The sequence below is a fragment of the Nomascus leucogenys genome, chromosome 7b (assembly GCF_006542625.1).
Source record: "Nomascus leucogenys isolate Asia chromosome 7b, Asia_NLE_v1, whole genome shotgun sequence".
Classification (NCBI taxonomy): domain Eukaryota; kingdom Metazoa; phylum Chordata; class Mammalia; order Primates; family Hylobatidae; genus Nomascus; species Nomascus leucogenys.
Window position 1 is genome coordinate 27,096,837 of NC_044387.1, and position 27,803 is coordinate 27,124,639.

Genomic DNA, 27,803 nt, shown 5'->3' on the forward strand with positions numbered 1-27,803 from the left:
TTTATATGTTTGTTTGTTTGTGGTAATTTTGGGCAGTATAAAGGAGACATATGCAAAGCATACTTGAAACTTCTATTTTTATGCCTACTGAACAGGAGTAGTAGAAAAAGGTCTAAGAGATAGTTGAGATATGCCCCAGTATGACTAGATATGATTTTCCATACATTGTTAGAAGAAAAGTCTTTAAGACTCCCTCCTAAGAGGGGCTTTCGTATTCACAGGTGAAGCATCATGTTTTCAACGTGTGTTGAGCACCTACTGTTGTACCAGCCAGTGTTTTAGGTTCTGGAATTCTAGGACTGGCCAGTATCTGGTGATATCTGATTATCTCCGTAGGTGACAAAGAAAAGTCCTTAAACAACATTTATACCTATTTAAACAAATACAAAGGATTATCATCAATAGGGAAAATTAACCAATGGATAGTACTATTAAAAATAGGGTTTTTAAAAAAATAAGTAAAAACTTAAATGAAGTCTGATTGAAAGGCATCACTTACTTGTATAATCACCCCCAATACCTTCTTACCTTCATTACACATATGCTTAAATTGTTAGGGAAAGAAAATTATTCAGTAATATAATTGACTCTTGGTTTGGCTGCCACTATCCACCTGAATTGATATTTGAGAGTTCACCCATATTTACTAAACAATGCACCCAGATTTATATATCATTCATTACTTAATCAGAATCCAAATCACTTTTTTTCTCATTTCTTCAGCAAATACTCACTTCCTAGGCTGAAGACATTTTAAAAGCTAAGTTACCATAGGATATATGTATATGAGAGCTTGAAAAAAGTAATATGAAAGTGATTGAAAAACAGAATTTAGATACAATTGTTTTTCCTCAAGATTTAGTTGGGTGAGTCTTTAGTACTGTGAAAGACCAAATGTACCAGATAATTCAGAAGATGATTTTATTCAGGCTATTGCAGTAGGGAGAATGCTCATTAATGAGGAAGGTTTCAAAGAAAAGGAAGGGGCGGGAGGTTTTATATAGGCGGATAAACGAGGTGTGCATGAGTCTTATGGGAGTCATGAGGAGGGATGGAGGTGGGTCTTGGAATATGCGAGAGTAGGATTGTTTTATGCTGTTAACTCTATTCTGAAACACAAAATGATAGAGGGGATTTAGAGAACAAGGGTGGGAGGATTTCTTAGCCATCCCTGTTTTCTTGGCTCAGGTAAACTCTAATATTATCAGTATAAAGGAAGAACAAAAGCCAGATACAGCAGACATAATATACAATTAACATCTATTCTTAAGATTTGAGGCAGATATTTGAATAGACCAACAATTCTGTAACACAGGTTAGCAATGGAGGAAAACAAAGTAATGATTAATAATGATTGTGCAGACTATTCCATTCACATAATATGTCAGACTAAATATTCTGAAAAAAAAAACCCTCTTAATGTAAGCATCTTGATAAATTACAACATGATTTGTTTTCGAAGTTGTTTCTTTAACTTACATATTAGAATGCTAATAGCATAAAAACTTTATAGCATGAACTGTTTAATTACATTTAAATGCTCAACTTATATAGTTGGGAATTCTCAAGCATACAAACAAACAACAACAAAAAAAAAACAGGAAGCTAAAACAAGAATGATAAATAAATGACTTCCCTGCCAAAGAAGTCAGGGCTGGATCTATATAATGTCGCAAGAAGGTAAATGTCCTTAGGCAGGCTGGAACCCCTGAAGGAACTACAGTCTCATTAAAAGACTAAAATAGAAAAAAATCCTGCTTCTTAACAACAATAGCCAACAAATAAAACTAATTCCACCATGTAGCCAAATGGAAAAAAGAAATCATAACAATCATTGTAGTCTTCTCTGAGAATGTGTAACCATAACTCTGCCCTTGTATGAGCCTGTTGTTTAATATTATACCATTTGTTCATTTGGAAACCTCAGCCCCAAAAACTAAAGTGGCAACAGATTGGTAGGGAGTCCTGGTGCATGGAAGAAGCAATAGTAAACCTTTGGGGAAAATATTTTTGAACACAGACCCCTCAGGATTCCCACAGATTAAGTTTAGACAGATATGAACTTAATCAAAAATTACCAAATGCATGAGAAAATAAACCACTTGACTGACAGGAAGAGGGTTTTGATGTGGGTAGTGGAGGGTAGTGGGGAGAATAGAGAAGGCTGCTGCTTCTACTATTTAGAAAAAAGAAATGCTTGAAAATAACAAATAACAAAGAAAATTATAAAATATGTCTTACCAAACATGTTATAAAGCCACAATAATTAAATTAGAATGAGTTGAGCATGTAATAAATAAGTAGACCAATGAAACAATCTACTAGTAAATTATTATATTTGCATATATGATATTTGCATATTTTGGGGATGATAATAGAAGTATTGAAATTCATTCGTTACTATTGGTATTCATACAACTGGCCATTAGTCTGGAACTTAAGTTGAACTTCTCTCTTACATCATATTTAGGAGTAAATTCAAATGAGTCAGGATTAAAAATTTAGGGGTAAAAATTAGAGTCATGGAAATCTTTGGAGGAAATCTAAGAGATTACACTGACAATCTATGGATGAACGAGACCATCTTTATAAAAACTGAAATCCCAAAAGTTGAAAAAAATAGTCAAATTTAGCTGTATTAAATTTTTAGTGTGGTGAAGATTCCCTAAATAGAGTCAATAGGCAACAACAACAAAAAAGTGGATTTGGAAAAAAAAATACTTGCAGCATAAAGGACAGACTAAGGGTTAATATTTATAATTTGGAGTTCTTATAAAGGGAAGAGCAAAGTAAACAACCCATCAGAAAAAAATGTGCAAAGAAGATTAGAAGAAGTTCAAAGAACAAAATCCATATGGCTTACAAAAGGAAGAAAATATGCCTAAACTTTCTAATATAGAAATACAAATTAACAGTGAAATGAGGTTACATTCATTAGACTAGGAAAGGAAGGAGCCTTTCTAACTTGATGAGATTTCTATATTATTAGATGAGAAAAGCAAGTACAGAAGAGGGTGTATACTATGATTTTTATTGTTATAACAAAAGTTTAAAAAGCTCCTGTGGTTAGCTGTATGTATAATATGTGTGTATATTTATGTGTATATGAGTATATATATATATATAGATATAGATATGTACATATCATCATATGAATATTGAGAAAATTATTTTAAGATATACATTAGTAAGTTAACATAGCTTATCTGGGTAAAGAGTATGAAAGGGGAGAAAAGAGAAAAGACCATATAAATGTAAAGAACAACTCATTTCTTAAGGGTTTGCTTTATATCATTGTCATGTAACTATATAATACAATGTGATACCATAACAAGTATAACATAATTAGGATCAGAAAATCCAGGCTCAGTCTCAGCCCCACTGCTCATTAGCCGTGTGACCTTAACCAAATGCCTAACCTCTCTGAGTATGTTTGTTGTTCTTTAAAATGAAGATACGGAGATAGTAAAACCTACTTTATAGAAGGGTAATGAGTATCAAATGAGAAAATATTAATACGTGTGAAAGTTACTGGCATAATACCTGTCCTGTAGTAGATGCTCAGTAAATGTCCGTCCTTCCCTTTAAAAAAGTTTAACTTTCCCATTGTAATTATTGATTTCTAGATTATGTGTGACAATCCAAGAAGCCAACCAATTAAGAACAGAAAATACACATCTGGAAAAACAGACCAGAGAGCTACAAGCAAAGTGCAATGAATTAGAAAATGAGAGATACGAGGCTATTATAAGAGCCAGAAATAGCATGCAACTCTTAGAAGAAGCTAACCTTCAAAAAAGTCAGGTAAGAAAGCTAGTAAATATGTTTAGATATAATAAAATGTTGACTGTTGTCCCATGTGACCTCACAGTAAAGGATTCAATAGCTGTTGAATAAATGCATGAAAATGAAATTGCTACTCTGTTCATTAGTAATCATCCATATTCTTGGATGGTAAAACCAGATATCATAATATGATAAAATGTCAATTCTTTTCTAAAATAATGTATAAATATCAGACTTTCTTATTCTCCCAGATGCTGCATAACTAATCTTCATCCCCGGTATTCTCATACTTAAAAAAAAAAAAAACTGTTAACACTGCTTTACTTCAGTATACCCTATATTTTATTCAGTTGAATCTGATAAATCTTACCCATCTCTATTCCTCTTCATCATATACTCAGTTACTTTAATAAAGCAGAAGCTTAATTGGCTTTAAAGATTTATTTACTGAAGTCTTCATGTCACTGTTCTTTTTTAATTCTCTAACAATTGTGATTCCTGTGCTACTAAATATAGTGTTCCTTGTCATATACTGCTTCCCTATGAATGATACATTTAAGTTTATTGAAGTCACAAAACAAATGTTTTAATATTTATTTTGCAGCCTCCCTTATGTAGAGTTCATTAAATCATTAATTTATTTACCAACATTTACTGAATGCCTAGTATATGCAGAATACGGGTACAAAGGAAATGCTTTGTTTTATTTTTATTTCCCTTTTTTACAGAGGATTTTTCAAGAGAGCTCTAAAACAGAACATAGTGTAAGTTGGATATTGAGAAGCTAATAAATAAAAAAGAATTACTTATCTAAATCCTAACTGTGGGAATGCTAAGGTGTTTATCATGCCTTTCAACTAATATTTTCATCTGTGATCTGAATACTGTCTTTTAGAATGGTTAAGAGGCACACAATAGACAATATGCTTGGGAATTGTGTCGAATACCTAAATCAGCTGGAAAAATTAAGGTCAAGAAAAAATTTTTATCTCTACCCTCTGAAGCCTACTTGTATGAGCACTCTTATACCAAGCCATTAAAAATAAACATCTTGTGTAGAGCACAGTGGACAGAGAAAATAGTAGGAACACTCATTGCCCATCCTCCTCCCAAATCTTCTCACTCAAATCTTAAGTCAACAGACCCTCACAGAGGCCGTCTATGGCTACAATATTAAGCTGCTCCTTGACTCATTGCTTAATTGCTAGAGGGTTCCTGTCTTCAGTTGCTTGTTCAAAGTCAAAGGTTCTCCCAACCGATCATACAAACAAGGTAGGAAGTACAGCCTAGCGTAGTTCCCCTTCTCCCCCTCAAGGTTATTACATAACAACAGCTGTTACTTCTCACTATCTTACTTGTTTAAGCTGGAGGAAATTTATCTTAAAAAACAATTTTTAAAAAAACAGAGGTAAGAATGTGTATGGTACCTTTAGAAGATGGTAGGAACAACACCCGGCCACTTACATGTTGATTTAAAGTGGATTCAATTTGGCCTAATTGAAGGAGTTCCAAGCCCAGAAAAAGGTTTGTGTTAGAGATGTAAATATGGGGATTGTCAGCATATAAATGATATTTAAAACCATGAGATTTGATTAGACCACTAAAAGAAGGACAGATAGAGAGGGGGACAAGAAGTGAACCTTGGGTAGTCCAGTATTAAGAGGTTCAGGAGATGAGGAAGAATCAGCAATGTAGACTGAAGAGGAATGGTCAGTGAGATAGGAGGAAAACCAGTACTGTGTGTGATGTGCTGAAAATCACATTCAGAAAGTACAACAAGGAGAGGAAAGTAAATATTTCAAGTGCTGCTTGTAAAGAAGTACTGAAAATTTACTTATAGATAATCAATATGGAGATCATGGTCGTGAAAGCCTGATTCCAGGGAGTATAAAAGAGACTGAGAGGAAAGGTCTTGGAGATGAATAAGTTACAGAGTTTTGCTTCACAGAGAAGCAAGGAAATGGAGTGTGACTGACAGCAGAGCTAGGATTATGGCAATATTTATTTGGTGGGAGATGGAAATGATTTGGAATGATAGAAACACATCAAAGAGACAAAACAAGTGGTGTCTGCAATGATCAAGTTATGAGTTAATGAGTGACATAATTTGAATAATAATAAATAATGGAAAGAGAGAAATTCAGTAGATTCTCATAAGGATACAATACCTAGATTTGATGATTTACTTTATATAGGGACTTGAAAAAATGGAAAATTCAACAATGGTTTTAAGATTTCTGGCTGTGGAGATTAGAAAGGTGTTAGAAACATTGGGTGAAATAAATACCATAGAGAAAGTATCTTTAGTTAGGACAAGGGCAGGTGAGGAGGTTAGGGAAAATAAATATCATTCATGATTTCAACATGATATTCAAGTAGAGATGTCCCAGAAGTTTTGAATAAGGTGTTTATAGAAAGTGACTAGTGGATAGGTTTTTACCTGTTATTATCTTTACTAATAACGATGTTATCTATAACATGAAATGATTATTTTCTGAAGGCTCTACTTGAGGAGAAGCAAAAAGAAGAAGACATAGAGAAAATGAAAGAGACAGTTTCTCGTTTTGTACAAGATGCTACCATAAGAACCAAGAAAGAAGTAAGAATTTTTAATTATATTTAAAATTCAGAATTTAAGTCACAACTAAAAACTAAATTCTACCTAAATATTTGTAAATTAAAATTAAAATACTTGCCTACATAGTTATAAAGACTCTATATGAAATTATTAACATAAGTGTTTAAAAACTAACTAAAGGAACTGAGTAAAGGCTCCTTTCCTTTAAAATTATCTCCAGTAGGATAGTGGGATATACTGTATAGCCCTCCACTGGATAAAATAAAGATGTTCCTTTTTTTTTCCTTATCTGTATTTTTTGTGGGCAATATTATTTCTCTCCTAGGTGAACTGTAGTTTTAAACTGGTTTTCAAAACTTCATCAGTTTAGAAAAAATAAAGTTAAAATGTTTGCTTTCTCCCAAGCAACTAAGTGGTAGAATTTTTATTTCCACAAAGCCACTGTATAACATTTCTTCCTGCAGAAGTATTTCTTAGAAATCTATTACTTTTACAGAATCATGGTGTAAAGAAAAAATCTATTACTTCGTCTTTATATGACTGAAATTAGATAATTTCCCAAGATAAAATTTTTAATTTAAGGCAGAGTTCAGAGTAAACCCTGGGCTTTTTAATTTCTAATCTTCTGTATCCTTTCTGCAGGAGCTCTGTCTTTCCTATTTGTGAAGTTGAGAGTACTGTAATGTTGGACTGTAGCCTAAAATATTCTTGATGACATATTTTTAAAATAAATATTAATAAACTTTATACTTTTAATGATAAAAAAAATTTTATTCAAGTATTCATGGTATGAGCATTCCTCTAATTGTATTTTCTTATCCTAAAATAAATTCAAATTGATTTTGAGGTTGATGAAGGTCATCTTTTGCATGAAGCTTTAAATAATCTAAGTAGAATTTTTCAAAAGCATTGTGATCTCATTCATTCCAAATGTTTTGCAAACAGAAAATACAGATGCTTCCTAAAATCCAACTATTTCCCTATTCAAATATGTAGTCCTACCAGGCATCTGAAGCTCAACATGTCTGAAACTGAACTTACTCCTGTAGTCAGTCCCAGATTGTTCCTTCGTTAGGTGTTCCTGTTGATTTCCTGTAGCCAGCCTTTTCCTGCCATTACAAATATTCACTCAGGAAGTATTTATTGAGCACTTCCTGTGTGCCAGGCATTTTGCTGGCTCTTTGCCCCCTCTGAGTTCCACACTGTTGCCAAGTTGATTTTTTTAAGTAAACTTCTAAAATTATTGTTAAAAGTGATATATACTCATTGTAAAAAGAAATGGAAAATATGTATAAGAAAATATGTATAAATGAAAAATATGTATAAAAGAAAATTAAAATTACAAATTTAATACCCAGAGATAGCCACTATTTTTAGTATTGTTCTGTGAATTTCATTTAATTCCAAATTATTCACGGCATTTCCTTCAAATATGTAGAATTAACCTGTTAAATTGAGAGTAACTTTACATGTATCTCTTCCTATTGACTAAAGTAAATATAGTGAATAAATTATCACATATTTCTGTTCTGGCTATAAAATTGAACAAAAATATTACAGTGGCTTATTTCTTTAAAATATGAAAATACTTTATTTCTTAGATATCTCTCAAATAAATAAAATTTGTAAAAAAAATACATTGTTTACTTTTGATTTTAAATCATGGCTAGTGCCATTATTGGATTTTCCTATTTCTTAATAGTTTATCTTACTATTTGGTTTATAAATGTCCTTACTATTCATAAAATTATAGAGGGAAATGCTTATATAAAGTGAGGTTAGGACAAGAGAAGGATATTAGTCCCTCTACAGACTTCAAAACCCCAATCACAGTAAACTACCTCACTGAAATGTGTGTTTCCTCACATGACAAAAGTTTACATTTTGTTTCATTAGATACTAACTCTAGGAAATTCCATATGACCTTTGGAGCATAGAAGTTTACATATGATATGCCATCAGTGTCAATAGTTATACATAGTCCTTTTAAAAGGCATGAACAGTTTGATTCGTCTGAATTTGCCAGGATTACTATAAATGTATTTCAAAATATGTACCCTCTTATTGTCATAAACCCTCAAGTTAGCTGTATCATTTCTAGACACTAAAAAGAACATATTTTAGAAATTATGTGAGAGAGCGACAGACATGACAAGGCTTATAAGAACCCAAATTTTTATATTATAGAACATTTATGACTTAATTTCTCTGCCTCAGTCTTCCTCATCTATAATGGAAATAATAACAACCTCATTGGATTTTTGTGAGAATTAGTGAGATAATACATGTAAAGCACTCTGAATAGTACCTAACACACAGTACTCCTCAATAAATTCTGTTATTGTTACTGATTTAATAAACAGAATACATTGATTCTTAATATAATTATTCATAGGAAAAGTCTAAATCGAATTATAACCTTAAAAAGAGCCAGCCGGGTGCAGTGGCTCACCACCTGTAATCCCAGCACTTTGGGAGGCCGAGGCGGGAGGATCATGGAGTCAGGAGATCGGGAGGATCATGAGGTCAGGAGATCGAGACCATCCTGGCTAACACGGTGAAACCCCGTCTCTACTAAAAATACAAAAAATAAAATAAAAAATTAGTCAGTCGTGGTGGTGGGTGCCTGTAGTCCCAGCTACTAGGAGGCTGAGGCAAGAGAATGTCATGAACCCGGGAGGCAGAGCTTGCAGTGAGCCGAGATTGTGCCACTACACTCCAGCCTGGGCAACAGAGCGAGACTCAGTCTCAAAAAAAAAAAAAAAAAAATAGCAAAAATAGGCTGGGCGCGGTGGCTTACGCCTGCAATCCCAGCACTTTGGGAGGCCGAGGCGGGCAGATCACAAGGTCAGGAGATCGAGACCGTCCTGACTAACACTGTGAAACCCTGTCTCCACTAAAAATACAAAAAATTAGCTGGGCGTGGTGGCAGGTACCTGTAGTCCCAGCTGGAAGCTGAGGCAGGAGAATGATGTGAACCTGGGAGGCAGAGCTTGCCGTGAGCGGAGATCACGCCACTGCACTCCAGCCTGGGCAACAGAGCGAGACTCTGTCTCAAAAAAAAAAAAAAAAAAAAAAGAACTAGAATAGACCCAGAAATAATATGCTTGGCAGGCCTTCAAAAAGATAACTCATGTTAATTAACCATATAAAGTACATGCCAATATTGTAAATGTTCTAAACAAAGTTTACATCATATTTTCAAAATAGTCCATCTTGTACTAGAAAATTCTCAAAGACCTTTAGATCATAAAATTTACTGATGATATACTATTGGCATCAGTATGCTTCACAGTACTTTTAAAAATGCAAATCAATAAACATTATCCAGCATATAAACAGAATCAATGACAAAAACCATATGATTATCTCAATAGATGCAGAAAAGGCCTTTGACAAAATTCAACAACACTTCATGCTAAAAACTCAATAAATTAGGTATTGATGGGACATATCTCAAAATAATAAGAGCTATCTATGACAAACCCACAGCCAATATCATACCGAATGGGCAAAAACTGGAAGCATTCCCTTTGAAAACTGGCACAAGACAGGGATGCCCTCTCTCACCACTCCTATTCAACATAGTGCTGGAAGTTCTGGCCAGAGCAATCAGGCAGGAGAAGGAAATAAAGGGTATTCAATTAGGAAAAGAGGAAGTCAAATTGTCCCTGTTTGCAGATGACATGATTGTATATCTAGAAAACCCCATCATCTCAGCCCAAAATCTCCTTAAGCTGATAAGCAACTTCAGCAAAGTCTCAGGATACAAAATCAATGTACAAAAATCACAAGCATTCTTGTACACCAATCACAGACAAACAGAGAACCAAATCATGAGTGAACTCCTATTCACAATTGCTTCAAAGAGAATCAAATACCTAGGAATCCAACTTACAAAGGATGTGAAGGACCTCTTCAAGGAGAACTGCAAACCACTGCTCAATGAAATAAAAGAGGATACAAACAAATGGAAGAACATTCCATGCTCATGGGTTGGAAGAATCAATATCATGAAAATGGCCATACTGCCCAAGGTAATTTATAGATTCAATGCCATCCCCATCAAGCTACCAATGACTTTCTTCACAGAATTGGAAAAAACTACTTTAAAGTTCATATGGAACCAAAAAAGAGCCCGCATCGCCAAGTCAATCCTAAGCCAAAAGAACAAAGCTGGAGGCATCACGCTACCTGACTTCAAACTATACTACAAGGCTACAGTAACCAAAACAGCATGGTACTGGTACCACAACAGAGACATAGATCAATGGAACAGAACAGAGCCCTCAGAAATGATGCCGCATATCTACAACTATCTGATCTTTGACAAACCTGACGAAAACAAGAAATGGGGAAAGGATTCCCTATTTAATAAATGGTGCTGGGAAAACTGGCTAGCCATATATAGAAAGCTGAAACTGGATCCCTTCCTTACCCCTTATACAAAAATTAATTCAAGATGGATTAAAGACTTAAATGTTAGACCTAAAACCATTAAAATCCTACAAGAAAACCTAGGCAATACCATTCAGGACATAGGCGTGGGCAAGGACTTCATGTCTAAAACACCAAAAGCAATGGCAACAAAAGCCAAAATTGACAAATGGGATCTAATCAAACTAAAGAGCTTCTGCACAGCAAAAGAAACTACCATCAGAGTGAACAGGCAACCTACAGAATGGGAGAAAATTTTTGCAACCTACTCATCTGACAAAGGGCTAATATCCAGAATCTACAATGAACTCAAACAAATTTACAAGAAAAAAACAACCCCATCAAAAAGTGGGCAAAGGACATGAACAGACACTTCTCAAAAGAACACATTTATGCAGCCAAAAAACACATGAAGAAATGCTCATCATCACTGGCCATCAGAGAAATGCAAATCAAAACCACAGTGAGATACCATCTCACACCAGTTAGAATGGCCATCATTAAAAAGTCAGGAAACAACAGGTGCTGGAGAGGATGTGGAGAAATAGGAACACTTTACACTGTTGGTGGGACTGTAAACTAGTTCAACCATTGTGGAAGTCAGTGTGGCGATTCCTCAGGGATCTAGAACTAGAAATACCATTTGACCCAGCCATGCCATTACTGGGTATATACCCAAAGGACTATAAATCATGCTGCTATAAAGACACATGCACACGTATGTTTATTGCGGCACTATTCACAATAGCAAAGAGTTGGAACCAACCCAAATGTCCAACAACGATAGACTGGATTAAGAAAATGTGGCACATATACACCATGGAATACTATGCAGCCATAAAAAATGATGAGTTCATGTCCTTTGTAGGGACATGGATGAAACTGGAAAACATCATTCTCAGTAAACTATCGCAAGGACCAAAAACCAAACACTGCATGTTCTCACTCATAGGTGGGAATTGAACAATGAGAACTCATGGACACAGGAAGGGGAACATCACACTCCAGGGACTGTTGTGGGGTGGGGGGAGGGGGGAGGGACAGCATTAGGAGATATACCTAATGCTAAATGATGAGTTAATGGGTGCAGCAAAACAACATGGCACATGGATACATATATAAAAAACCTGTACATTGTGCACATGTACCCTAAAACCTAAAGTATAATAAAAAATAAATAAATAAATATAATATTATTATTATTTATTTAAAAAAGCATGAATAGTTATTAGAAAAATTTATTGTCATAGAGAAATCCTGATGAGATGTGACTAATTCTTCCAGATACTCTGTGCACATTAATGTGTTCTTTCTGAAGATATTTAAATGTTAAATTTTATTAAATGTTATTTATTAAATGTTATTAAATATTAATTTAAATATCTTCAGATGTAAAAGTAATTTAATACTGGGATGTGGTGTGTATTATTTAAAAAAGTATTCTGTTTATGAATCAAAAGCACCTTAAAAGTTTTTTTTTTTTTTTTGAGATGGAGTCTCGCTCTGTTGCCCAGGCTGGAGTGCAATGGCGTGATCTCGGCTCACTGCAAGCTCTGCTTCCCGGGTTCACGCCATTCTCCTGCCACAGCCTCCCAAGTAGCTGGGACTACAGGTGCCCGCCACCACGCCCGGCTAATTTTTTGTATTTTTTTTTTAATAGAGACAGGGTTTCACTGTGTTAGCCAGAATGGTCTGGATCTCCTGACCTCATGATCCGCCCACCTCAGCCTCCCAAAACCTTAAAAGTTACTAATTAAATTTTGACTTGCTTTATAGCAGCAGTTCTCAAAAATATTGTTCAGAGAGGCCACAAGATCACACCTACTTCTATAATTGTTAAGACGTCATCTGCCTTTTTCACTCATTCTCTCACACGTGTGCAGTGTTGTTTTCCAGAGGCTGTATGATATGTGACAACACAATTGGTTGAATACAGAAGGAGATATCAGAATCTAGCTTCTATTCAGCCAGACATTAAGGAAATTTGCTAAAGTATTTTTAAAATGCCACTCAAAAATTTTTAGTTTTGGAGAATATACTTATTTCTCATAAAAATATTGTTCAGGTTAATCAGTAAGAAATTACTTTTGAAGAGATTAATAAGTAAATGTCTTTAAATTTTCTGTTTTCATTTCTAATATGGTAGATTTTCATAGAACCCATTATAAGCAAAAGATCTTTTTTTTAATTGTGGGTAAAAGCATCCTATAACCAAAATGTTTGACAACCACGGTCCTTTTGGATATACCATTCTATTGACTCTCCTTCCGCTTTCATGGCAAATTCTTGGCTCTTTAATATATTATGTGCTTATATGTCTTTTATGCCCTAAAAGTTACAATTTTATTTTTATCAAAATTATTATTCTAAGTGTTTTTATCAGATATTAATCATTTTTATTCTAGCCCCAAATAATGAGTAAACGTCTTAATTTACAGGTTGCAAACACCAAAAAACAATGTAATATACAAATTTCTCGATTAACAGAAGAACTTTCAGCCCTTCAAATGGTATGTTTGACTATATTGATATTTTCTTCCAAATATTGCTTAAAGGCCAAGATACATACTATTGGGGATTCATTCATTCAAAAGATACTTATTAAACCAAGCCCTGGCTAGGTGCTAAGAAAAAAGTGAAAATCCAGATAGACATGTTTGCAGCAGTCTTGTGGCTTATGTTCTAGCAGGAAAGATAGATGACATTTATCACATTTTACTGTAACTACCTGTCTTTGACAGAGAATGCACAGGATTCTATTGCTAGCTGTAGCTCCTATCATATGCTGAGTTTATCTGGGAAACCAAGGAGAAAGAGAAAGTATATATAACAGTGGGAAGGAAGAAAGACAGAAAGCTTCCTGAAAGAAATGAATACTGAGGAATGAGTAGGCCAAGAGGGGAGAGGAAAAGAATACTTGTGTGGCTAGAGGTGGGATTGGAAATAGAAGTTTAACTTGAAGATCTGATGTAATGAAATTTAATAACCTTGCTTACAGGAGAATAAAAGTATAACAATTTTCAAGAATTGAGAAAATGTTTATAACTTCACAAACTCTCATCTTTCCTGACTCCCTGTATCACTTTTTATCTCTATTACAAAATTTAGCAATGAATCATATCTTGTAATAACTATCATGCATTAGGTATATGTTGAGCATACACACTCTGTCTCTCTCCATGAAAATCTTATCTCTGCAATTAGATTGTAAGCATCTCAACATAGTAGAGTCTTATGCCTTCCTTTATTTTCCCTATTGCTTGCCTAGTACAGTGTTTTGCGGAGTATATTTTTAAATGTTTATCAACTGAATGGTATATTTAAACACTCTGAAACAGGGATCACATTTTCTTTCGCCATTCTACAAACTTTGGAGAGCACATGATGGGATCTTAATCATTGTGTATTGGTCCCAAATGTAATAGAACAAGGAATATTTATTTTGTATTTGTTTGTTTAATGTCACTTATTTTAATAATGTAGGAACATCAAGTAAAATTAGTGGGATGCAATGTGGCCAGTTAGTCACGTGTAATTTTTTGTTGTTGTACAGTTTTGCTTCCTTTTCTATCACCCAGTTATTTTGCTTGTTCTCTTTCATGGGCTGATTAGCTATCAAGAGATTCATATCTTTGTGGAAAAAGAGGAGTAGAAGGGTACTACCCAAAGTTCAAGATCGTTTAATGGATGGTAAATTCTGCAAGGGCATGAATATTCATTCTTTCTATATTCTCAAGGGAACAAGGACTGGCTAAGACTTCCAGGGATTTTTCAAATCATTGTTAGCTGTGTAACAACCAGAGCTATATTAAACTCACTTTAGAGTAAAAAGAATGACAATTTCAGTTTATTGCAAAAAGTGTTTCTTATAGTAAAACAATTCTATTTCATAGCTAAGTGATTTTTCTAAAGATATGAAACATCTCATAGTCATGTTGATTCTATGGGGAGAACTATACTGTGTGATTGAAAAGTTTGAAGTATTATGTTAAAAATATGTTCAAAGGAAAACATATTTGTCTACTTTAAGACAGATTTTCTCAAAAAATCTAAGCTTCATTTCTAAAAAAATGAAGCATAATAACCTGATGCTTGCTATTGTTTTCTATTATTAACAATTTTACTATCTAGACTAATAGTATTAATATACTATCCATCTATACTATTATTTACACTATGAAGTCCAGGAAGGAAGTTATACATACTGTTGCTAACCCAAAATTAAGGTATGCTCACAGGAAGGAGAAAAACTTGTATTTTAGATGAGTGTGCAGATTATTTAATAGATTAAGATAAAGCCGAAGCCATTATATTTCAAGCTACATATCTCCCTTTGGAGATCAACAAAGAAAAGCCTTTGTTTTCTCTGGTAAGGTGTAGTTTATCTTAAGAATATTCAAGGTTTTATTCTGCCATGTAGCAGATTGCTATTAATCTATATCAAATAAGAAAATTAATTATAAAATGTTCAAACTTACAGAAGTAATATAAAATGTTCATTATGATCTTTTCTTTGATGCATGAATTTTTTGGAAGTCTTTTTTTTAGTTTCTAAATACATGAGGATTTACACTGTCTTTTTTTTTTTTTTTTTTTTTTTTTTTGAGACGGAGTCTCGCTCTCTTGCCCAGGCTGGAGTGCAGTGGCGCAATCTCGGCTCACTGCAAGCTCCGCCTCCCGGGTTCACGCCATTCTCCTGCCTCAGCCTCCAAGTAGCTGGGACTACAGGCGCCCGCCACCACGCCCGGCTTATTTTTTGTATTTTTAGTAGAGATGGGGTTTCACTGTAGTCTCGATCTCCTGACCTTGTGATCTGCCCGCCTCGGCCTCCCAAAGTGCTGGGATTACAAGCATGAGCCACCGCGCCCGACCTACACTGTCTTTTATTGTTGATTTCTCATTTGGTTAGGTCGGCAGCACAGATCATGGTCTATATGATTGGCTCTTAATATGTATTGAGACTTCTTTTATAGAGTATTATTTTGGAAATACTCCATGAGTACCTGAAAAAATATCTATTATTTTGTCATATTTTCCCCCAAAGGTAGGCATGTCAGTGGTGATAAGCAAATATCTCTAAAAACTTTGTAACAGTAATTTTTAATGTTTGCTTTAGTATTATAGTGCATTTCTAATAGAATTAGTATGGTAATTCTCTCTAAAGGCTTAAACTTTACTGTCTCATTTTACCTTTTTTACCCCCAGGTTAACCAAATATTCTTTAGGCCATCATCATTTGTCAGTGAAATGGTGGATTGGATGGAGAGGGATATGAAGCATACTCACACATGTATTTCTTTATATACCACTTGCCAGTCCCAGAAGTGTGAGCCAGACTTTGTTATTAACATATATACTAAAAATCACATGGGAGGAGTTATGAGTGTAGGTAAAATCCCACATTTAGCACTGAAACTACCCTCTCCTAGATAAGCAACTTACTATATGAATATGTGGAATATTAATGTTGCATTTTGTGTGTACTCAGGGTTCTATCTTAATAAAAGATATTAAATTTAAATTTGTCAACTGATTTGTAACGTAGGGTTAAAGATCTTCATTATAATCAATGGTGATTAATTTTGGGTCACAAAAGAAGCTTACTTTAAAATTTAAAAACATATTGAAATATACTTCTTCTAAAAAATAATTGAACATCATTAGTAAGTAGTGCACGGTTAGCAAAGCGGGTTCCTCCAAAGCATGATTCACAATTAGCAAAAAAAAAAAAAAAAAAAAAAAAGAGGAAAAAAAGCCATACCCATTACCCATTCTCCAAAATAAATGTATAAATACAAATAATTGTGAAAAACTAATAATTATAATGATTTTTTTGTTTCAGGTGCATTAGCAAAATGTTAAATTTTATTATCTAATTGATATGTTTGCTAAATACAGAGTAAAATCTTTTGAGCAGAAATACTTTATGTTCATGCTAATAAAATATTTTTAGTATTTCTGTTGGCTGTAATTTTTGTAAAGAAAAAAGTTAACTTTGTTAGAATTTATACACCCACATATCTGTTAGGCCATAGGTTATCCCTGAGGGTTTTGTGCCACTATCTGGTTCTATGTTCCCTTTTCAAAATACTTAATAAGAGTATATAAAAAGAAAATCTATAGTATGAGAAAGGGGTTCTATTTATTTTTTTCTCCCTGGAATCCTCCAACCTCAGTCTGTAATTAGAACTCCTTGGCATCCTACTGCTGGAGGCAATTTCTGAAATCCTGAGTTAGGTTGTTCTTCAAATATTGAGTTTTGTTTTGTTTTAAATCAATATAACCTTAAACTTGTGTTGATAACTATGATATTCCCATTATGAACAAATTATTTTACTTCTCCATTTTTCCCCACTTTTCTTAAGATATTACCAAATGTTTATATTATATGACTTGAATTTATAGGAGTGTGCTGAAAAACAAGGCCAAATTGAACGAGTCATTAAGGAAAAAAAAGCAGTGGAAGAAGAACTAGAAAAGGTAAAAAGAAAAAGGAAATATAACTACCTAAAACCCAACTGCAAATATGCAACATTACTGTCTGCTTCCATCATGCCATCTACTAGCAATTCCTTTATTTGTTAGTATTGTCCTGGTAAGATTTTCTTTTCTTTCTTTCTTTCTTTTTTTTTTTTTTGTGATGGCGTCTCACTCTGTCACCCAGGCTGGAGTACAGTGGCGCGATCTCGGCTCACTGCAACCTCCACCTCCCGGGTTCAAGCAATTCTCCTGCCTCAGCCTCCTGAGTAGCTGGGACTACAGGCGCGTGCCACCATGCCTGGCTAATTTTTTTGTATTTTTAGTAGAGATGGGGTTTCACCATGTTAGCCAGGATGGTCTCTATCTCCTGACCTCGTGATCCACCCGCCTCAGCCTCCCACTTTTCTTAAATATATTCAGAGTCTGCAGTTAAATACTGATGTTGTCTGGATACAATTCTTTTCCAAGAGCGGCTGTATTCTTTGAACTTTGTACTTAAAGATATAAATTTTGTGAAGTAGCTATATTTTTTGCTTAAACCTCATCCTACAAAATTTCACTTTGTCTTTACTTGCTTTTTGAATTTTATGTTAGCTGTTATGGTACTTAGGCCATCTATAAATAAAACAGGTATATATAACCAGAAAATTATAGCATTGCTATGATTTTTACCTTTTAGAAGTACAGATTTTAATTTCACACTTAGGAAGAATATTTACCCCCGTGATATTTCAGAAAAACTATTGGGAGAAGTCTATAGTTTAAAATTTTCATCTCTTTCATATACTTTTTTATTAGCAGTAATATCCTACTCTTTTAAAGTACCTTGGGAAAAGAAAGGGAGGTCAAATTTGATTGAGCACTTACTGTGTTTTAGGTGCTGCATTAAGAACTTTCATAGACAGGTTAAGTAACTTACCCAATGGTAAAAAGTGGTAAATGGTAGAGTCAGAGTTCGATTTTCAAAGAAGAGCTATGTAACGTAAAGATTATGGTCTATATCTATTATGAACATGAAAAAATTATGACATCAGTAAAAGAGTAATACACAAAGCAAAACATAATGTACAATTCCATTTGTGAAAAAAAAAAACATACATGTGTTCAAAGTAGGACTTATGGTTACCACTCTCCTGCAAGATAGGTCCCTTCTGAGTTTCCATCTGCATATCAGTTCCCATTTATATTGCCACCTATGATACATCAGGGTTTGGGATGAATGTTTTAACATCACATGGCAAAGGTTAAGGAAAAGGCTTTTGGGGAAATGTAAAACTTACAAGGCAAAAGACAACAGGTAAAGGGAAAGCACAGCGCCTTATTCTCCCACTGTTCCATAGACCAGTGTTCTAAGGTCAAAGTACTGCTGGGTCTGCGGGTAGATCTGTATTCCAGTAGCAGAATGTTGACATGCTGATACTCCATGTTTTTATAGAGAGTGACAGAGCAGTCCTGTCAGTGGGGAAGACACAGGTTACTTGGCCAGGCAGTCTGGATTTTGAGGATAGCTGTGTGCAGGATTTGCTTCAGCCTGTGAACTGCTTAGCACCTGGAGACCTTGGATCTCTCAGGATGTTACAGACCCTGTGCTGTAAGAGGGAGCCCCATTGCATGGAAAGCTGAGCTTGGGTACAACCACCACTGCTGAGGAAGGGGGAAGCCCCATCCAAGCTAGATCATTGTCCAGGTAACCCAGAGTGAGATTCTGGAGTCACTTGCAGAGAGTTCTAGTTATTGCACCATGTCATGTATCTTTATTTTTGAATATTGGAAAAGAGGATTGTATTGAACGGTATTCATCAAAGAATCACCAGTGGTTATCTCTAAGTTGACATTTATTTTTACTTCAGCCGCTTTACATTTTTGTATTATTGCATAGTTTACCATGAGCATCAATAATTCCAAAAAAAAAAAAAAAAAAACTCTATTTTTTAAGAGACAAGGTCTTGCCCTATTGCCCAGACTAGAGTACAGTGGACATGATCATGGCTCACTGCAGCCTCGATCTGGGCTCAAGGATCCTCCTACCTGAGCCTCCCTAATAGCTGGGACTGCAGGTGTGAGCCACCATGCCCAGCTAATTTTTTAATACTTTTTTTAGATGACAGAGTCTTGCTATGTTGCCCAGCATGGTCTCAAAACAATTGTTTTATGTATCAGTTTTTAGAATTTTATTTTGTAAATATGACAGAACCAGATTTAGTTATTGATATGTTTCATATGTTACAGTCGGAACAAATGAACACATGATCATGGCTTTTTGTTTCTTCCATTGATTTCTGTTTCTAAACTGTTTATTAAGACAGTTTCTTCTGTAATATTATATACCTAATAAGCATTTTCTGCAGATTTACCGTGAAGGCAGAGGAAATGAGAGTGATTCCAGAAAACTGGAAGAAATGCACCAAAGATTCCTGGTTTCAGAGCGTTCAAAAGATGATCTTCAGCTAAGACTTACGAGAGCAGAAAATAGAATAAAACAACTTGAAATTGAGTAAGTTTTTCTTTTGGATTTTCTGTGATAACATCTTCAGAATTCACACAATTTTTGACAGATTCTCTACCTTTTTTTTTTTGGTAGGACTTACAGTGTATCTTATGTTGAAAAAAAAATTAGGACCAAATATAATTTTATTCAAGATTATTTCTGAAAACAAATTTCTGCAGGAAGAAAAGATTTAACAGTAGCATACCATTTTCTTTTAAATGTATCCTTTCTGGCAGTTAAATAGGATGTTTATAATATTGTTGTCCTTGTACCAATGTGCAGCTATTATAGTAGCTTGCTTATATTCTTTTATACTACCTATACTTAGTGTATTTCTTGTTATAGTGAATATTCTATAATGATCCATCTTGTATATTTTATTATCTATAAAAGTGATAAAGTTATAATTTGACATATCCATTTTATTTTTATACCTCCCTACCCCGACGGTATTACCTAATATAACAAAATTTTCTCATTTGAATTGCCTGAAATCTCAATCTCTATATGTTTTCAAAATATGTTTTTTAAATAAATACTAAGTTACTTAACAAAGATTTTTTTAATAAGAGATCTTGCAAATGTGTTTAATAAATATATGTGTAATTTTCAATAACCTATTCAGATAATCTGCTCATATGGTTACTTCCAGATCAAACCTGCAGGAGGAGCTGGTTTATTCCAGCATAAATCTTGTATGTACTAAGAGAAGTATCACACATGAAGGCTTTTCCCAATAGCATACATTCACGGGGTTTCTCTCCAATATGTATATCCATATGTCTCTTAAGGGAGGAGTATTGAATAAAATCATTCCTGCATTTGTTTTAATTCACATGGTGTCTCTGCATTATGAGTATTTTGCGTGTGTACAGTAAAAGGAGATATCGAAGTCTTCTTTATGTTCCTTATATTCATAAAGCTATTATACAGGGTGAACTCTCACATATTTCCTAAAGGGCGTAAACATAGAATAAGGTGTGAGGACTGGGTAAAAGACCTTCCCGTGTTCCTTACTTTCAAAAAGCTTCTCTCCAGGATAAATTTTGAAGGTTGAGTGAAGAATAAGGATTAGCCCATCTTCTTTAGATTTACGGGGCTTCTTTCCAATATGAGTTCTTTTCCTTCATTAAGGAAATGAGAAATGACTAAAGGCTCCCATGCATTCTTTTTATAAGCAGAGTTCTTCTCCTCAGTATCAATTCTTACAAGTTCATCAAGACAGGAGGAATTAATGAAGGCTTTCCCACATTCTCCACATACAAAGAGTTTTTCTCCTAAGTTTTTATATGTGCTTTAAGGTATATTTGATGAATTTTTTTCTTAGTCACTTCATTTAAAGGTTTTCTCTTGAGTGTGAGTTCTCTTGTCCATTTCTAAGTTCAGGAATGCTTTGAGTGCTGTAGTCTTGCATCTCCTTTAATCTCTGGGAGTCCCCTTTTCTGTATTTTTTTTGTTGCGAATAATTTGTTTTAAAAACTGAGTTCTTAGTAATGTAGAGTTTCCTCCACTACATGCCTGTATATTGACGCTATTTACTCTGTCTCATGTAGTTCCTAAAAACCAGTGATTAGACCCAGAGGCTTGATCTGGTCTAGCTTTCTTTTTTTGTTGTTGTTGTTGTTTTTGGAAGAATTCTTCATAGATGATGATATTGTAGACTTCTATTAGGAGGCTCACAATCTATGGTTGTTTCTGATCTCAGCATCTTCTGATGTTAGCATCCTTTTATTATCATTGCCTAGATATGTCATTTTCTTAGGAACTTTATCAGCCTAGGTTTAGACAGAAAAAAGACTATGAGTTTTGTGGGAATAAAGGATTTAATGTAGGAAACAATTTACAAGAATGTGGGAGTTGCTGGGGAAGCAAAGATCTAGAAAGGCAGAGGTAGAGATCAAAGAAAATCAGTCACTAACTGTGTTCACCCAAAGCACTGGCAGATATGGGCAGGTCAGAATGCCAATATAGGACCATCAAGGAGTGGTTCATGGTGATAAAACTGCCACCATGTGAAGGTTGCTTCTTTATTTTAAGAATTTTTCTGCTTGCAAAATACTTTTAACTAGTAGTTTTATTAAACTTTCACAATATTAGTAGCATTTCCATACAATTCCCTGTGAAACCTATTAACCAGGGAATGTTCACAGTGCTTATCTGTTATTGAAAAGATGGAAGTTTTAAAAGATAGGAATAAAAATTAGCAGTATATTGATTTGAAGCAACATTAATGTATAGAGATTGTCTCACCCGGTGATCAGTGGTCCATTGTTGAGACAGTTCAGGAAATATAATCTGTTTAACCTATTATAAAACAAGAAGTTTACAGAACTAGAAGTTTATAAAAAGTATTTCTAAAACATATAATGGGAAAATATAAAAGTAGATTTTATAATTTAGTAATATAGTCAGCTATTGTGTTAGTCCATGGAGTTTATTGATTAAGTAAAGGAATTTTGGTTATTATCTGCTTCATCCTTTTTTTGTTGCTTCAGTTCATTCCCTTGAAGTTCTCCATACATAGTGATTCTTTGTGTTAGTACAAATTTGAAAGAAGTCTCACATTGATTTTCTAGATAAGTGCTAACAGTTCAATTCATCTGTTCTTAGTTAAGATTTGAATATATTTAAGTTGAATGTATTTGCCTGGTATAACATAACATTTTGAAACCATATAGTTTCAGTCTAAAGTGGAAAGAAATGTCTCAGAATAAAGCAAATAAAAGTCCATGTGATAAAATGTGTAGACAGACTTTTATCTTCTACTATAGATCATTAAGTTTAAGGATTCTTTTCATTTCGTTTTTTAATCAGCTCCTCAGAAGAAATATCACGTTACCAAGAAATGATTCAGAAACTTCAAAATGTATTGGAGTCTGAGAGAGAGAACTGTGGGCTTGTCAGTGAACAAAGGCTAAAACTTCAGCAAGAAAATAAACAGTTACGGAAAGAGACTGAGAGTTTAAGGAAGATTGCCCTGGAGGCTCAAAAAAAAGCCAAAGTAAAGGTATTTTCAAGACTAGAGTTAAATGTGTACTTATGAAAATCAAAGTATACAGAATATTTAGAGAGACCTAGCAAAACATCTTTAAGGCCCCCCCTTTTTTTTTTTTGCCTTCTCATCAGATAGCACTAAATCATAATTCAGAGTGTTAACCAATCATTTCTGTGTTGTAGAACTTGGCAGGCATACTTGAAAATGATTGCCTTTGCTACACACAAAAAAATTCTTTTCCAACCACGAAATATATTGATATTCCTGCCAAAGCAATTTAAGCAGCACTAGCAAAACCATAGATTAGATAACTTTACAGACTGCCTTTCTCTCTTCTCTCTCTATAGTAGCCTTTGAAAAGTTGAACTTTTCTAAAACTAACTGTATGGAGGATGTTAAAGCAGTAGGCTCTGAGAACCATTCATAGCTAGTCTGAAAATTCCATGGCAGGAAGAAGGCAAGAGGCAAAAATGTCATCTAAAACAAATTCCCTTTCTTTTCTCTCTTATTTCCTTCTCCTTTGATGCTTATATGGTTTGGTAATAGGAAGATGATCCTCTTTTTAAGGGACTTTCAAGAAACATAAGAATCTTCATCAACATCTTGTTTACCTTTCCCCATGTCATGAGACTTTTGTAAAAAGTGGCACTAACTTTTTATGATAAATATCTACATCTTCCAATTTCATAGTAAGAATATGAAGGGGTCATGTCACTGTTTTATTTTGGTTTTTATTGGTGCAAGGACTCCTAAGAAGTCATATTCCAACCTAATTCATGTCAACATAAATTTATTGCAGGTATGAAATTCCCTAGTTATTTGTAAAGCCTTGAACTCTGAAATGAAAAAGAGAGTCTTATTTACAAAGAAGTTTGTACTTTTAGCTTTAGACTATGGGAGTTCTTTGAAGAACAAGGAGAGGACCCATACCACCAGATATCAAGACTTGATAAAAAGCTAAAATAATTTAGACAATATGTTATCAACATAAGAATAATCAACTTGATCAATGGCAAAAAATTGAGTCTAGAAGCAAAATCATTTATCATAATCGCTTGATTTATAACAAAGGCACCATTGCAGTTCAGTGGGGGGAAAACTGTCTTCACAAATGGTGCTAGATCAGTCAGATCCATATTTTAAAAATAAAACTTAACTCCTATATCACAGCATATATGCAAATTAGTTGGAGCTGCCTTGTAGACCTAAATGTGAAATGTGAAATGATAGTTTCTAGGAGAAAATCTTCATGCCTTTAGGTTGGAAATACTTCTTAAACAGAGTACAAAAAAACACTAATCATAGTGAAAAATCCAAGCTGAATTGGATTTCACTAAAATTAAGATATTTTTAGTCACCAAAAGACACCATTAAGAAAGCGAAAAGTGGGAGAAAATATTTGTAGTACCTATGACCAAAAAGAGAACTCATATCCAAAATATAAAAACTCTTACCAATTAATAAGAAAAATATTAATAAGGAAAAAACAGCTAATAGCTAATAAGGAAAAAAATAGATACTCCATTTCCAGAAAAGGGCAAAAGACTTAAGTAGGCACTTCATAAAATAGCGTATAGGCAAATATGTTCAACTTCATTATTTTTCAGGAGAATTTAAATTAAAACTACAAAATAACACTTCACACCACCAGAATGGCTAAAATTAAAAAGACTAAAAATATCAAGTATTTTTAAGAATATAAAGCAATTAGAACTTTGATAGATACTGCTGGGAATGTAGCAGTATCTTTTAAAGCCAGACATACATACATCCTGATATGGTTTGGCTGTCTTCCTACCCAAATCTCATCTTGAATTGTAGTTCCATAATCCCAGCGTGTCATGGGAGGGACCCAGTGGGAGGCAATTGAATCATGGGGGCGGGTTTTCCCATGCTTTTACCTAAGGAGCTTTTAAAAATATAAGAGAAAAATATTTGTAACCGAATAAAAAATCATGTGAGAGTTGAACAGAATCTGCAATCTAAGAAAAAAAAACAGTAGGCAGTAAGCAGTTTAAACTCACCATTAATTAATTGCTAAGTATCTCTGAGTGAACGTGCAGCTAAAAGTGTTAAATGGTACATACTTACTTTAGAGTCTAAAATTCAGTCATAAGAAAGTAAAATATTTCATAAATAAGTTCATTGCAGCATTATTTATAATAAATCAGAAACAACCTAAATATCTAGAAGTAAATAATTATGTTACATCTATATGTATAGTAAAATTATGGAAAATACAAAACATTAAAAAGACAAATATAAAGTCCCTCTACTCCCAAAACTCAGATAATATTTCTAATTTCTACATAATTGCTTTTATTTATGAATTTTAAAATTGTTACTATAGTGTATAAAGGATTACTACCTGTGTGTGTACACATATATATTTTTGACATATAGTGTATATGTTTTTAATAAAATACTGTATTGTCATTAAAAACTATATTTCCAAATAATTTATAATGCATTTATATTGATACACCCTATGATTAAAAAAGATATATGTATACACACACATACAGGTAGTAATCCTTTACATACTGTAATAACAATTTTAGAATTCATAAATAAAAACAATTATGTAGAAGTTAGAAGGGACTATCTGAGTTTTGGGAATAGAGGGACCTTATATTTGTCTTTTTAATGCTTTGTATCTTCCATAATTTTATAATATATATTTGTTTTGTTTTCTTTTTTTTAATCATGGGTGGGGATGGAATCAATGAATTTTCCTTATCTAGTACTCCACTTGATCCGTCTTTAACATTTCACTTTAATGCTTTGTTATTTTCCCTAATTTTACAATATATATTTGTTTTGTTTTCTTTTTTTTATAATGAGTGGGGATGGAATCAATGAATTTTTCCTATCTAGTACTCCACTCGATCCGTCTTTAACATTTCAGGATAGTAACTGATGGTATGGACAAAAAAAGAGTGATAGAAAGTTTATCTACCCCACATATCTCACCAAATCTGTATCTCGCTTAAGAGAATAGCCATTGATAAAGAGTCGAACCTCTTAACTAACTAGCTATAATTCTGTCTTATGGAGGAGGAAGGCTGTCAGATAAATTGCTTTGTAACTGATTCCTTCTTTGACAAAATAGGAACCTGGTGCACCTACACCTTGCTGTTTTTCTCCCCCTTGCAAAAGAGTATGATCTTCAGTAGATAAACTGAAAGAAGCCAAAAAGATAAAGACAGTGAGATATTGGGAGGTCAGTTGGCTACAAACCTTAACAATTTATCATATGAAGTTTTCATTTGATCTTAATGCCACTGCATTGATTTCAGCCCTCGCTTTCTCCTTTTCTAACCACTCCTTTTGCCAGGGCTCTCCATTTCTTTATGGTCTAAATTCCCCCTCATAACCATCTAAAATTAAGAAATGGAGTCGTCTCCAGCAACTCAGTTATCTACTTGTGTGGATATTTCTCTGTAAAGGAAGAAAGAAGAGAGACCATAAAACCATTTTTCCCATCCAACATTCTGAATTTTATCATTAATAGAATTTTTGTAATTGGAGATCAGTTGTTGTGGCCCTTAGCCTGTCAGCATTACCACAGACCTGTCCAATTTAGGTAGTAATTCGAATTGTATCTACTAAAGGCTATGGAGGTTGTTAAAGACTGAATTTTGACATCAAAAAGCCACCATTCAATCTGCTAATATGTTTTGACAACCGTACTATGTTCCAGAAGTTGAAATAGGTAAGCAGAAAGAGATTATTTCAGGCAAAAAAAACCAGCATGTGAAAAGAACCAAAGAATAAGAAGGCATTATAGTGGAAATAAAAGAAAGGGAAGGGAATAGTGTGGCACAACACAAGCTTCTAAAAGTAAGCAGGGACCAGGTTATCATAAAGGGTCTTAAAGCAAAGCTTGTGAAACTATAAGTAGATTTTCCAAGTGAAAATGGGGAGTTAACTAGGCAGCCAAATTCTAAAACTGTACAAATGCATAGATCAGTTTTGTGTGCGTATATGGTTTGTTGTTTTTGTTGTTGTTTCTTTGAGAAGCTCTGTTGCCTAGGCTAGAGTGCAATGGGGCGATCTTGGCTCACTGCCACTGCCACCTCCCAGGTTCAAGCGATTTTTCTGCCTCACCCTCCTGAGTAGCTGGGATTACAGGCACCCGCCACCTCGCCTGGCTAATTTTTGTGTTTTTAGTAAAGATGGAGTTTCACCATGTTGGCCAGGCTGGTTTCGAACTCCTGACCTCAAGTAATTTGCCTGCCTCAGCTTCCCAAAGTGCTGGGATTACAGGCATGAGCCACCGCACCTGGCCCATAGATCAGTTTTTAGCATGTGTTCATAAGAGAGAGACAGACACTCACAGGGGCTGTACTTTTTGTTTTCCACCTGAGATGTCAGACCAACATGACTTCTCCAGAGGAGATGAAGATTAAGGCAGGGAAGGAGAAAGGGCAGGCAATCTAAATTTGCAGAATCTAATAATTCATAAATTATTAAGATAGCAGCAGGGGTCAAGGGGCCTCAGGAGGCTTGCACAGCAGTAATACAACATAAAACTAACACATCCAAGATTGTTTTTCCAGTGTCTGTATTTATAAAGTCTTCAATTTCTGCATGTATACTATTTGAGAAAGCAAGTTGAAGAGTTTTAGGAAGCATTTTGCATTTAGCAGGGGTGGCAAGGACAGGATGTTTGCAGTTTGTTCCAATGAGCCAAGAATTTCGTTGTTGTTGGGCCTTGTTTTGTGTTTTTTAACACACTAAAGTTGATCTCATTGTTTTTTGAATTTGAAAGTAACCATATTTAATGAATTACTAGAAGTCTAGCCAGCTGTGGCCATTTGTAAAGCAATTAAAAGTGTCACAAGATAGGTGTTCTTTATATTTCTTTAGTATAGCAAAATATAGATGGCCTGAGAGTACAATAAGGAAGTCAGATCACCTTGCTGCCTTTTTCCACAAGTGTTTTTCATCTAACCACAAAACATAGAAAAATATTTCAGTAACTTTTTTCTCAATTTCCCCAAAAATGGTACTTAGGTAGTTACATTCTAGACACA

The 27,803-nt window shown here is 34.2% G+C and overlaps 1 protein-coding gene across 2 annotated transcripts in view; it reads left to right on the top strand.

The window, feature by feature from the left end:
• Positions 1-27,803, top strand: part of SCLT1 (sodium channel and clathrin linker 1) — a 202,696-nt gene that overhangs the window by 118,586 nt on the left and 56,307 nt on the right. For both annotated transcript variants that reach the window (XM_030815705.1, XM_030815704.1), the window contains exons 11-16: positions 3,627-3,804; positions 6,287-6,385; positions 13,240-13,311; positions 17,207-17,281; positions 19,630-19,775; positions 22,584-22,776. In XM_030815705.1, the coding sequence (XP_030671565.1) occupies positions 3,627-3,804; positions 6,287-6,385; positions 13,240-13,311; positions 17,207-17,281; positions 19,630-19,775; positions 22,584-22,776 (763 nt within the window). The remainder of the gene's footprint in view (positions 1-3,626; positions 3,805-6,286; positions 6,386-13,239; positions 13,312-17,206; positions 17,282-19,629; positions 19,776-22,583; positions 22,777-27,803) is intronic.